Below are 14,560 nucleotides of genomic sequence, written 5' to 3' on the forward strand. Positions count from 1 at the left end.
TTTAAAAGACAAGAGGTTTTGATGCTGATAAATTCCATTCTAAGGCCATTTCTTACCTTATCTTCACGATTTGGCTCTACAGTTTGCATTTTTAACTCTAACCAACACAGCAAGAAAGATAGGAAAGGGCTTCATCATCCTTCACTTACATGGAAATGATGAATCAGAAACTTTAAGTCAAGAAAATATGTCAGGTGAGGGACAGAAGCCATGTTCAAATCCAGTGGTTCTACTGGCTTAATGCTCTTTCTGGAGACACCTGGCACCTGCTTCAAGTATCTCACTCTTTCCGTAGCAGTGATTAAAATAAATTGTTTTGGTATGTACATAAAGCTGGTTGCTACTACATGGACCCCAGACCCCCCAGTCTAAGGTCTGTGGAGAGTAACTCATGAAAACAATATCAGGTGTAATTTTAAAAATCAGATTTTACCTATTTCCATGTCAAGCCAAATGACCATTAGGGAGGGAGCAGAGAATCTGACTACTGTAGAGTTAGGATGTTCAAGAGAATCTTTCGGGTCAAAAAAAAAAAAAAAGATAAGCAATCATGACCTGTTTTCTTTGCTTCAGCCTTGCTTGAATTACCTTACCTCATGGGACCCATACATATTAAAATAAACTACTATGTCAGGAAGATGCCTACAAATGCTATAATATATGTATGGCTACTTTGACTACGTGACATGTGAGCAGGGTTTCCAACAGTCACATGTATTGGGATCCCTGTCATTGTGCAGAGTTGTTACTTCGTACTTCGCAGTTTTGAATTGTTCCGCTTGTTCCCATCCTTTTTTTTTTTTTGCCATATTTAAAACATTTTTAATTCCAATTTAATTGCAAATATTACTACAAGGCACAGTTATTTAAAGTTGCAAGCAATATTTGTTGGGTAAGTGTTAGATCACCATATACTATGCTTATAGATACATAACCTTCATATATCTGTGATTATTCCTTTTTTTTAACTTTATTTTATTTTTTCAGTGTTCCATTGTTCCCATCCTTAACTTTGGGCGCTTTTGCAAGGCTCAGTAGAGTAAATTACAGCAAAGCAGTAGATTCAAATGATCCATAACACCACCATCTTTTCCCAGGACATAATGTTTGGGTGGCATTTTTGTGTTTGTGTGTATTATGTATATATGTATGTACGTATTTTCTGCTGTTCTTCTCTCCATCACGGCATGTGCATGGCAAAACATGAAGAGAGGATGAAGTCAAGAGGGATGATTAGGGACGGTGATAAAAAAGAAATTCCACAAGCGGGAGTATATGGAGGTGAACCTATAGTAACATACACATGGACGCAGGCACAACAATGGCCGATACTTACTGAGTACTGAATCGTTTTCCTAAGTGTTTTATGGGAATTAACTCACTTAATCCTCACAGCAACCCCATGAGGAACATGCCACTCTAATCTCCTTTAATAAGTGGAAAAATTGAGGAAACAGATAGTTTAAATGTTAACTTTGGCCCAGCATTAGATGGCTGTGTTAGGATCTGAACCCAGATAGAATATCTCCAAAATACTCTTAATTCTGATGCTCCTAAGTACGGATTTGGATCTGTGTGCTTTTGTGTGTGGGTGTATGGATGGATGTACACGTGCAAAAAATGGATGTTCTTGTATGTATCTTTTGTGAATGCACCTAATATATTTGTCTTTTCATAGTAACTTGGAACCTCAAAAAGTACATTTTTTGGTTATATTTACCTGCATCAAATATTACTGTGGAATAAACAATGATGTGTTCTAAACAAATGTAGCATAAACATGGTCTCATGTTATGCTGATGGACACGTAGAGTCCAGAGCAGCGGACGCAAAAGCTCCTTCGTCGTCTGCCCTTTTCATGGCAAACATTCCTTAGACTCGTGCTGGATGACATTTCAAAAGAAAAGCCAAACGGCAGTACACCCACAAAGTAGAATGAGGAATGTTTTGTCAGGAACTCCTAGGTATTAGGTTGAGAGACAACTGTCACATTGAGACATTTGAGGGAGATGAGCTTTACCGTAATTAACTTCAGAAAACACACTCAGCAGCCATGGGCAGATGCATGGGCAGCCAGAGGAAAGCTTAGTGTTCCAGCTTTTCCTCGTTACAGGAGAACCTATTCATTGCTAAGTGTAGTGGGTAAAATGGTAAGTAAAGTTGAGAAGTGCAGCTCTGCTCTCCACGTCTGTGTCCAGGCTATGCTCAGGAAGAAATGAACAATTGGTTGTCCTTGGAGTGCTATGATGGTGCTCTCATGGAGGTCACTGAGTGGTGGGGACACATGGAGGGGTTTCCCGGCCAAGTATGGGGGTGAGGCAGCACAGCAGTGGGGAAGTTTCCAGAGAGGAGAAGACACTGTCCTGCAATCTGAGCCCACTGAGCAGGAGACTAGGTGGACAGTCAAGGAGGCAGATGTCAAGCCCCTGCAAGAAAATGAGCACAAAGACAAGGAAATCAAGCAAGCAAGGCACACGCTAAAGGCTGCTAGTGTGTGTAGCTGGATATACTGTACTAAGAGGTCCTTTAGTTACAGGGTAAGAACAAAGTTTCTATCAATAGGTGGTGAGCCAATCCATGGATTTGCAAGAATTACATGAAGAAATTTGAATGTTAACTTGAAGGCAGTGGTAACTTCCATTTAGCAAAAAACCCTGTGATAGGAAAAGGCTGGCAGATGAGAAGTATGAAAGGTAGAGAAGTTTGTCGTCTTGAGCAGGGAGCTCAGCGTGCAGGGTCAGTGTGGTGTGAGAGCGTGTGGGGGTCCTCGCACCTGAGCTGCTGCTGCGCCATGCCCCAAGCCCCCTTCCAACACCAAGTCCCCGGGACACTGGCTTTAACGCTCTGAATTACAGCAATTCTTTATTCACTGAATGCCCATTTAATTTCTGCTTTCCTTCACTAAATAAGTTCCATTTGGGAAGAAATGTTGAGTTTTGTTTTGTTTTTTTATTGTTAAATTTCAGGACCTGAAGTAGTAAGTGCAGAATACTTTGTGCTCAGAAAACACTTGCTGAATGAATGTGTGACGAATTCAGTGGCAAAAGAAACAGGGAGAAAAGGACAGGTGTGAGAAAATCTTTCTCTGGCAGTATTTAACAACCGATTAATGGGAGAAATGAAGAAGGAATTGAGCTTAAGCTATTTTCCCCCAAATTTTATGCTTGATGACTAGGTGTGTTTTTATCTCTTTAAAAAAATTTTTGTTTATTTTTTAAATTTCTTTTTTTTTAATTTTTTCAATTTATTTATTTTCAGAAAAACAGTATTCATTATTTTTTCACCACACCTAGTGCTCCATGCAATCCATGCCCTCTATAATACCCACCACCTGGTACCCTAACCTCCCACACCCCTGCCACGTCAAACCCCTCAGATTGTTTTTCAGAGTCCATAGTCTCTCATGATTCACCTCCCCTTCCAATTTACCCCAACTCCCTTCTCCTCTCTAACACCCCTTGTCCTCCATGATATTTGTTATGCTCCACAAATAAGTGAAACCATATGATAATTGACTCTCTCTGCTTGACTTATTTCACTCAGCATCATCTCCTCCAGTCCCGTCCAGGTTGCTACAAAAGTTGGGGATTCATCCTTTCTGATGGAGGCATAATACTCCATAGTGTATATGGACCACATCTTCCTTATCCATTCGTCCATTGAAGGGCATCTTGGTTCTTTCCATAGTTTGGCGCCCGTGGCCATTGCTGCTATAAACAGTGGGGTACAGATGGCCCTTCTTTTCACGACATCTGTACCTTTGGGGTAAATACCCAGGAGTGCAATGGCAGGGTCATAGGGAAGCTCTATTTTTAATTTCTTGAGGAATCCCCACACTGTTCTCCAAAGAGGCTGCACCAACTTGCATTCCCACCGACAGTGGAAGAGGGTTCCCCTTTCTCCACATCCTCTCCAACACATGTTGTTTCCTGTTTGTTAATTTTGGTCATTCTAACTGGTGTAACGTGATATCTCAATGTGGTTTTAATTTGAATCTCCCTGAGGGCTAATGATGATGAACATTTTTTCATGTGTCTGATAGCCATTTGTATGTCTTGATGGGAGAAGTGTCTGTTCATATCTTCTGCCCATTTTTTGATATGTTTGCCTGTTTCGTGTGTGTTGAGTTTGAGGAGTTCATTATAGATCCTGGATATCAACCTTTTGTCTGTACTGTCATTTGCAAATATCTTCTCCCATTCCGTGGGTTGCCTCTTTGTTTTTTTGACTGTTTCCTTTGCTGTGCAGAAGCTTTGGATCTTGATGAAGTCCCAAAAGTTTATTTTCTCTTTTGTTTCCTTTGCCTTTGGAGACATATCTTGAAAGAAGTTGCTGTGGCTGATATCGAAGAGATTACTGCCTATGTTCTCCTCTAGGATTCTGATGGATTCCTGTCTCACGTTGAGGTCTTTTATCCATTTTGAGTTTATCTTTGTGTACGGTGTAAAAGAATGGTCGAGTTTCATTCTTCTACATATAGCTGCCCAGTTTTCCCAGCACCACTTATTGAAGAGACTGTCTTTTTTCCACTGTATACTTTAAAAAATTTTTTTCAGTGCGACTTGGTATATTTTTGAACAGATAAGGTGGCTTTATGAACACGGAACAGGATTTGGTTTGTAAACTTGTGAGAACGGGTGTAATTTCCAAGCTTTTTGATTTTTGGAATTGCAGGTCGGAAATGTATCTCTCTGACTTACGAAAAGCAGTATAGAGATTTGCACTTATAGCTGAATGACACTTTCCTTGTTGTCCTTTTCCCCAGGTCATGAACCTCAGCTGCTCCCTGTGGCAGGACAACAGCCTGTCCGTCCAGCACTTTGTATTTGCCAAGTTCTCGGAGGTCCCTGAACAGTGTTTTCTTTTATTCACCCTCGTCCTACTCATGTTTTTAGCGTCCCTCATGGGCAATGCCCTCATCGCCCTTGCCATCTGGACCAACCCCGTCCTCCACACACCCATGTACTTCTTCCTGACCAACCTGTCTCTCTTAGAGATTGGCTACACGTGCTCAGTCACACCCAGGATGCTGCAGAGCCTCGCGAGTGAGGCCCGGGGCATCTCCCGGGAGGGGTGTGCTACGCAGATGTTTTTCTTCACATTTTTTGGTATCAGTGAGTGCTGTCTTTTGGCAGCCATGGCTTTTGACCGCTACATGGCCATATGCTCCCCACTGCACTATGCAACGCGAATGAGCCGGGGGGTGTGTGCCCAGCTGGCAGTCGCTTCCTGGGGGGTGGGTTGCATGGTAGGCTTGGGCCAGACCAACTACATTTTCTCCTTGAACTTCTGTGGCCCCTGTGAAATAGACCACTTCTTCTGTGACCTCCCCCCTATCCTGGCTCTTGCCTGTGGGGATACATCTCATAACGAGGCCGCCGTCTTTGTTGCGGCTGTTCTTTGCATTTCCAGTCCGTTTCTACTAATCATTGCTTCCTATGGCAGGATCCTGGCTGCCGTGCTGATCATGCCCTCCCCCGAGGGCCGCCGTAAAGCTCTCTCCACCTGCTCTTCCCACCTGCTTGTAGTGACGCTCTTCTATGGCTCGGGGTCTGTCACTTACTTGAGACCCAAGGCCAGCCATTCACCAGGAACAGATAAACTCCTAGCTCTGTTCTACACCGTGGTGACATCCAGGCTCAATCCCGTCATCTATAGTTTACGGAACAAGGAGGTCAAGGCAGCTCTCCGGAGAACCCTGGGTAAGAGAAAGTTCTGACTCTGACTGGGTAAATACCAGGGGACCAGGAAAATCTGTTCTTTGAAAAAATGCACACACAATCCAAGAATAAAGAAAGAAACAAAGTCAAGGCTCTCTGCAACCTATTTTGTAAGGACCTTCTTTAACGATGGTAGAGTAATTTTGGAGACACCTCTGTACTCTCAGTCGAACTTCTGATTGCCAGATTCCGGAAGGGAGTTGGCTACCAAAGCATCTCAACAGGTGAGTCCAACACTAGACAGTTTTACAAAAAACACCCATCTGGGCTTGCTGAACAGATTGCTAGTTTATATCTCAGAAATCCAGATGATTCTCGTTCTGGACTCTTAGGCATTCTCTAGCCCTTGAGGATCCCATCCGACTCTGCCCCAGTCTCTGGTCCCACGTGACTCTCAATTCCCTAAAACTCCATGAAGCACATAATTTCCCTCCATAAAAAATATTTAAAACATTTCAACCTTAATTGTTGCTACATGATATAGAATTAATTCTTTCTGTGAGTCGCATGTACTATAAAAATACATAAACATGCCAAAAAAAGTAAACACGTGTCAGAGGTATTTGTTGCAGAATATTAAAAGAAAAAAGTGGGATATTCTTATCAAGAGTCTCTATGGTGAAAATGCCTTTAAAAGAAAAATTTAAATTCAAGGAGAATAATGAACTAAAAATGATTACCCTAAATCATTTAAAATATTGTTATGTAATTTACAAAACTTGCATATGTGCAAATGAATTCTGACTCCACGTGTTTGGAAATCCACCACACACTTGCTCTGAAGAGAAATGAGCTGTAGGCAGCTGAAGGGCATTGCCTGGGATGTGAGCGCCTGGTTCTCGGAGAGGTGCTGGCGTGTATGAGGGCCGGCAGCTACTCCTGTGGGAGCTGTAAAAGGACAGTGAAGGTCTGTGCCTCAGTCACGGTGTGTGATGGAAAGCTCTGGGTGTGATGGACAGCCAGGTGTCCTAGGACCAATGCTATATTGTACCCATGATGAGTGCTGAGAGAGTAAACCTCAAGTGTTTTTGCTGTGAGGTGACACTGTGTGTTAATAACTTGTGCTAATCACTTCACAATATAAATGTGTATCACATCATCACATTATACACCTTAAAGACGTGCAGTTTTACTCGAGTTATAAATCTCAATTAGCTCAAAAAGATCAATGTGATAATTTTATCAGAGGATAATAGTGATATTCACTAATGACCAAGATGTGTGTTTTGCCAGATATCCATATTTTAGCAAAAATTCGATCTGTATTCTTCAAATAAAGCACGTACAAAACAAAACAAAACAAAAACTGGCCAACTCATTCAAGTAATTTATGTATAATACAAACATTGAAATATTTAATTGTGGACATTTTTACTAAAACAAATATAATAATGCTTTTCAGAGCCAATTTATAAAATATGTAAAAATGTAAAGATTAAAATTCATTTCATATATATTCCTTCCATGCAGGAATAAAAAATGTCCCTATTTATTTTACTTTAGTTTAGCCTTTTGCTAACCACACACACACACACACACACACACACTCAAGTCCCTTCTTGTGACAGATTATGTTGTCAAAACATATACTATTCTGAAAGCAGTGGAAAATATTAAAAAAACTAATAATGTACTGTATATTGGCTAATTGAACATAATAATAAAAATATGTAAAAAGTACAAAAATGCATCTTCTGGAACATTTAATGTTTGTTTTAAATATCTATATTGTCATGAATTAACTTATCCTCCATATCTTCTCTCTTCAATACTCCCGACTGTTAATAAGGGAGAAATTCTTTGCTGACTTTGGTCCTCAAACCCTGTGCCATTTGGTTTCAAAGAGGCTTTGGACTTGGTTCTCCTCAGCACCAGCTCCGACAGTAGCACCAACCGGAGGATACCCACCATTTACCGGATTCTGACTGTATAGAAAGGCAGCTCAAGATCCTTCAATGTTTGTGTAATGTCTGACCTTAGAAACTACCTGTGGACTGTTGTTGTCGTTCTAGCCACGTGGAGACCACGGAGCCGCTTGTCCCCAGACATCAGCAAGGACCAGCGCTGGGTGGTCCCCAGACATCAGCAAGGACCAGCTGCACGGATGGTCTAGTGCAGGAACGAATTCCAGGAAAGTTCCTTCCATTAATTCTGATTCCCTGCAGCTTCTTTCCCCAAAATAACTAAGAGTGAAAAGACCAAAGGATATCTCTGCTGGGAAGGGACAGTCCTGGTGGTCAGGCTTCTTTCTAACGTGTGAGATCTTTTCAGAGGGGTGATATGTCCGTGTCCCGGCAGGCTCTAGAACTAAAGACAATAAGGATTTGATAATATTTTGTAAATCAATAACTACAATGAAAGTAGGGAAAACAAATCCAATATTTTCAAATTTAAAAAATTACCAGCATTTTCAAGTATGTTACTAGAATCGGTAAAACCTTTATATACAATACAAAGACAACAATTTTATAAATTCTATGCAGTGACAATATCAATCAAAGGGAATATTAAATATGACAAAGACAATAATTTTTATTTGTAAATAAATCTGCTGACTTTCGTGAGATTTAAATATTCAGATTTAATGAGAGTACTTAAAATGCGTTTGCATATGTGTCTTAGATTCAGATCTAGCATTAAAGGGTCGATCAGAGGAGATTGGGAGCGAGTCTGTAGTGACGAGACATGCATAGCAGAGAATTCCTGAATCTCATGGCCCCTTTTCCTTGGTGGCTTTCTCTGTGGGTGGGAGAGGTCAGACAAATCCCTGAGTGTCCTTAACCCCAGATGTCTTCTGTGAACACAAGAATCAAGGACAGCCTGCCGAAGGCACACTGTCAGGCGCTGTGGGTTTGCAGGGCCCTTGCACTCAGGAAAGCTGCAGAGGGAGAGCCTGCGGCAAAGCCGTGTCCTCAGGGAGACCCAGACTGACCCAGCTGTGACCATAGCTCTCCCGCCGGGAGCTGGAAGGTTGAATTTCGTGTTGAGGCACTAGACTTACCATAATTGTTCAGGCATGGCATTAGTTAATTCCTAGAGCAAGAAATCCAGGATTTATGAAAGTGTAATTCAGATACCCATGTGCATTGCTATAAATATTTATTTATTTATTCAAAGAATCTTCACGAAATAACCAGAAAAAGAGGCATGACATTTTTGGCACGGAGGATAAGAAGGATTTGGAGTTGTAACTTCAGGATGCCATGGAAAGGAAAATTCACAGCTATTTTATTTAGGAGATTAAGCTGTGATCCTTATAAATGCCGCGAGAAACCGTAATTAGATGATGTTGAAAGTCCTCGGTCTCTGGGGGCTTGTGTGAGTGTATTTCACATTTCCCTGACAGGGGTCTCTCCCCAGCAACCTTCTCAGAGCCCACTTAACCTCTTCGTGTCTCAAGGCGTAAATCAAAGGCTTAAGTGAGGGAGTCACTGCAGTGGAGAAGAGGCTGAGGAAACTGCGGTGGTTGTGTGTCCTTGTTCTTGGGCTGCATGGAGACAGAAACGGAAGTCCCAAAGAACAAAACCGTGACAAGGAGAGGGAACCCGGAGGTCCCAGATGCTTTCCTCCTGCCTCCAGCGGACTCCATCCTCACACACTCCTAGCAATGCAGCCTCAGGAGACCAGAATGAGCCCCGGAGGTATAGCCAAGCAGAGGACACCTGCTACAGAGAGCTCTTTTCCAGGGAGGTGGTGTCCACACAGGCGATTTCAATCAGGGCAGGCTCCTCGCACGTAAAATCGTAAAATCATCCACTGTGTGGTGGCTGCAGAGAGTCAACTGGAAGACGAGTATGGTCTGAACCGTGGCCTCCACAAAACCACTGGTCCAGGCCACAGCATCCAGGCGCCGGAGAAGTTTCGGATGCATGGCGACACGACAGTGGTTGGCAGATGGCACTGAAGCGGTCGCAGGTCGTCACCGTCAGGAGCACGCACTCCGTGGAGCCCAGCCCCAGGGCAGTCAGAGGTGGATCACACAGCCGGGGTAGCTGATGGTCTTCTCGGGACCCTCGAGATTCCACAGCATGTGCAGAACGATGCTGGTGGTGAGGCAGAGGTCCAGGAAGGAGAGACTAGAGAAGGTGATGAAGATGATGTTCTTCAGGAAGAAGTACATGGGCATGTGGAGCTCGTGGTTCAAGCTGGAGACCAGTACAATCGCTGCGTTCCCCACCAGTGTCAGAATGTATATGGTAGAGACAACCAGGAGGAGGACTGTCTCCAGCTGGGGCTGGTCAGAAAAGCCCAGTAAGATAAGCCTGCCGGATTGCTAAAATCTGTCCCCTTCAGTCCTTCCTGATTGTGAGTCACCCTTCTTTGTCATTCCTGTTATGTTCCTACGGGAAGAAAATCAGATACCATAACCAATAGAAAAATAATAAATGGAGTAAAATTGGCAATCGGACACTGGCCTTCTATAGAAAAAACAACAGACAAGGACAAAATTATGCAAAATAAAAAATATAATGAGTTGAGTTGTTAGGTAGACAGAAAGATAAAACCCATAGTCATGAAAACATTAAAGCCACTGAAAGGAAATATAGAAACGTAGAGTACACATTGCGATCATACACCAAAACAGATTTGAACCGTACATCAAACTGTCCTGCGATAAAACACATAGGCCGTCAATGCGTATGCTGTGAAAAAGCAAAGAAATTGAAAAGATGACTGTTTTGTATATGCAGTACCTGATAGACAATAGACGTAACAGATAAATTAAAAGATACATCTGGTGAGCAAGGATCTGAGAGAGAAGGTGTAGGGAATTAGACACAAAGAGTAGTTCGAGTTTTCCTACAGGAACAGCTAGGCCTGGTTACAGTTAATAACCATTGTTTTCCTATGAAGCAAATAATGACTGACATGATAAGAACATTACGGAGAACTTCCGTGATCTTCCTAGTTGAGTCATAGGTCTAGTGTCTCTATGAATATTTTCGCTAGAAAAATCTAATTCATGGCTTGTCTCTGCAGTGACCCCGACGGTCTATGTGCTTCAATATGCTTTCATTACAAAAGCACGTGAATTCCACCATCTAAGGCAGTTCGCTGACATGTCATAAAGTAAGCTGTGTAAAGCTCACCAGGGTCCCTTAAACTATTCAGTTGCACAGATCAGGAAATGTCGTCATAAACATTTGTTCCTCCGAATGGTCAGTTTGGGGTTTCCAAATGACTGTGGCAGATGAATTACCTGTGGGGTCAAATCTGAACAATTTTCTTACAAATAAAAAACAAAGAAAAATCTTCAATGAAAATTTCTGACTTTCTCTTAAATACCTTGACTAAGAAGTAGAAACATTTCTTAGAGCCCTCAGCCCTTATACCTGATGTCACACAATCGTTACATAATCCAGTTTAAATGGAGTAAGTTGTTTATTTTCCTCAGCATCACGGCAACCATCAGTTGCATTTTGAACTTCTGTTGAGATGAAACCATGATCAACCCTTCTTCCAGAATTGCAGCAACAGGAGGAAACTCATACTGGCGGTCACAGTGTTTAGCATTTGCCTCCCTGGCCATGCCCTTCGGTGCTAAAATCCAACCCTGAATGCCATGACGCCCCCGAAGTGAGTGTGGATTTACCTGCTGGGCTCCCTTGTCCATACAGTCAGGAGGGAAAATTGGGGCTGCCCCATGTCTATGACAAAGATGGTGGGTAAGTGGCCTCACTTTGCTTGATGCAACTCTCCATTACGATGATGTTTTCCTGGGGTATTTCTGTTCCAGAAATAACCATTATTTTCCAAGGAGATGCTGCACTGAAACAGACTCTGCCGCTCACATTCCTCTTAACCAAGATGCTGACGAGGCGATTTACATCTGCGAAGAGGAGGTGGTCATTTTCCTGTGGCCAAAAGTATAGTAAATGTTGGACCACGTGAACACCTGATTCTGTTCACTGCTAAAGGGAACTAGCTCTGGAGTCCCTCAACTTTTAAAATAAATTTCCTTTATTTTTCCACACATGAGGGAAAAGTCCCCACCTTCTTGGAAGAATGACCATCCAGCAGTAGCAGCTGTTGGTGGTCGTGATGCAAAATTCGATCCCGCTCCCAGACTTGGAACAGGCAGCGGAGAAGCCACGCAGCGCAGCCTGTCAGCTCAGCCTGTCCTGCGGGCAGCGGGGGGCTGGCTTGTCCACTCAGCAGCACCTCTGGAGCTCCTGCCCAGGCAGCTTCCCGTCTGTAGCAGAGGGAGAGGCAGGTCTCCGGAGAGAGAAGCGCCTCAGGTGCCTGTACTTCTGTTTCACTGGAAGGCAATCGACTGGACGCCACCTTCTGAACACACACACGGGTACCAAACACACACACTTTGCTGTAAACGTACCCATAACACGTGTCTCTGTTATCATAAGGGCTACCTCTGGCATCAGTGACAGGATGGCAGACGGAGGGACAGTCAGCCCATTCTTCGGCTCTACTCACGCGTACTGTGCAAGGCCAGGAGAGCTGCTCACCTACTTTCTACAACTCGGGTTGGTGTCTCCTTGCTGACACCAAGATTGCCAGACTCCTGGGATTCTACAGGACGGGAAATGGGGCTCTTTGGTTGTGAACAAACTTTCTTCTCCAGGGAAAGTGACGAGTGACCCTAAAGACAACTTGGAGATCAGCAGCGCTGCCCACTCCCCCCGACCCACCCCACCACAAGCCTGGAGGAGTGCCAAAGTGGGGGACTAGCTCTGTGGTGGACATTGCCCTGGCAGGGGGACAACATGGCAGACACAGGGGCCGTGCACGGACGCCCCCGCCAGCCTGGGGGCTAGGGGGTCAGCACAAAGAGGACCATTCGAACCCTTAAAATCGGATGGAATTTCTCTCTTGCTTTCTTGGCATTCAGGCACTGCACATAGCGGTGTGGAAACCATCTTTGAAACCACCGATAAAGCAATGAAGGTGGAAAACGGTTTCTGCTTTCTTGGTTGCAATGGCGTTATTCCTGACGGCACCATTGCATTTGTATTTGCATTTTGGGATATGTTGATTGCTCATGTCATGGTTCGTGGACGTGATTGCTGTTAAAAAGAAAGTATAAAGATTTGGCCAAAAAAAAAAAAAGTGTGTAAACTATGCTATTTTCTCGAGGTGATGGGAATAAGTTTTTTATACTTGTTTGATCTGAGATTCTGTTCAAATGGCTGAAACAGGACCCCTAATCCCTAAAGCTGAAAACATCAGTCTGGCATAAATTAGTATTTTATGTTAAACACTGTTAAGAATATGCAGAATATGGGAATCTACATAGCATGATTTTCAGATTTTCTTTTTTTTTTAATTTAATTTAATTTTTTCAGTGTTCCAAGCTTCTTCATTTATACACCACATCCAGCACTCCATGCTATACGTGCCCTCCTTAATACCTACCGAGGGCAGTACAGACATTTTAACAATGTTTATTCTTCTGATCCAAGAGCATGGAATGATCTTCCATCTTTTTGCGTCTTCTTTGATTTCTTTAATGAGTGCTCTGTAGTTCCTCAAGTATAGACCCTTTATCTCTCTGGTTTAGGTTTACTCCCAAGTGTCCTATGGTTCTTGGTGCTATAGTAAATGGAATCGATTCTCTAATTTCCCTTTCTGTATTTTTATTGTTCGAGTGTAAGAAAGCAACTGATTTCTGTACATTGACTCTGTATCCTGCCACGTTACTGAATTGCTATATGAGTTCTAGTAGTTTTGGGGTGGAGTCTCTCAGATTTCCCATATAAAGTATCATGTCATCTGCAAAAAGAGAGAGTTGGACTTCTTCTTTGCCAATCTGGATACCTTTTATTTCTCTTTGTTGTCTGATTGCTGTTGCTAGGACTTCTAATACTATGTTGAACAATCGTGGTGAGAGTGGGCATCCTTGCCGTGTTCCTGATCTCAACGGGAAGGCTGTCAGCTTTTCCCCCACTGAGGACAATATTCCCTGTGGGTTTTTCATAGATTTTATGAAGTTGAGGAACGTTCCCTCTATCCCTGTACTTTGAAGCATTTTAATCAGGAACCGATGCTGGATTTTGTCAAATGCTTTTGCTGCATCATTTGAGAGGACCATGTGGTTCTTCTCTTATTGATTTGGTCTATCACACTGATTGATTTGCGAATGTTGAACCATCCTTGCATCCCAGGGATGAATCCCACCTGGCTCACCATGGATAATCTTGGAAATGAACAAACTGAATTAGCATTCTTTTTCAGTGTGTATTCTGAGGACAACTTTTTCATCAAATCTTCGGAAGTTAGAGAGTTTATTAGGAGGCGGTCCTGAGCTACCCTGATGCTATGGCTCCGGACTGTATTGTGTCTGTTTTGAGGTGTTTCCCCCCCAGTTTGGAGGCTCCTATTGAGATATCCCAAAGGCAGAGCTTTTTTCCTCAGCTGTGTCCAGTCTGCTAACAAGCGCATCAAAGGTGTTCTTCATTTCTATCACACTGTGTTCCGTGTCTGACATTTATTTGGGGTCCCTAGGATTTCCATTTCTCACTCACGCGGCCCACGTATTCTTGCATATTCCCTTAGAATATTAATTATGGTTGTTTTAAATTCCTGGTCTGATAATCCCAGTATCCTTACCATGTCTGCTTCTGATGCTTTTTCTCTCTTCAAATTGCTTTCTTTGCCCTTTTGGTCTGCTTTCTTTTTTTCCTGATAGTCAGACATGATGTACTCGGTGAATGGACCAGTTATACATAGACTTTTGCAGGGCCCGGGGTGGCTCAGTTGGTTAAGCAGGTGCCTTCGGCACAGGTCACGATGCCAGGGTCCTGGGATCCAGCCCCACATAGAGCTCCCTGCTCCGGGCAGGGGCAGGGGGTGGTGCTTCTCCCTCTCCCTCCGTTTGCTAT

The 14,560-nt window shown here is 43.1% G+C and overlaps 1 protein-coding gene across 1 annotated transcript; it reads left to right on the top strand.

Annotated features, from left to right (window-relative positions):
- The first annotated feature begins 4,768 nt into the window (after nucleotides 1-4,768).
- LOC116587877 (olfactory receptor 10C1-like) lies at nucleotides 4,769-5,719 on the top strand. The gene has a single exon (XM_032338393.1). It carries the CDS (start codon nucleotides 4,769-4,771, stop codon nucleotides 5,717-5,719), a length of 951 nt encoding a protein of 316 aa, XP_032194284.1.
- The last annotated feature ends 8,841 nt before the right edge of the window (nucleotides 5,720-14,560 follow it).

This window comes from Mustela erminea, chromosome 4, assembly GCF_009829155.1.
Source record: "Mustela erminea isolate mMusErm1 chromosome 4, mMusErm1.Pri, whole genome shotgun sequence".
NCBI classification, from domain to species: domain Eukaryota; kingdom Metazoa; phylum Chordata; class Mammalia; order Carnivora; family Mustelidae; genus Mustela; species Mustela erminea.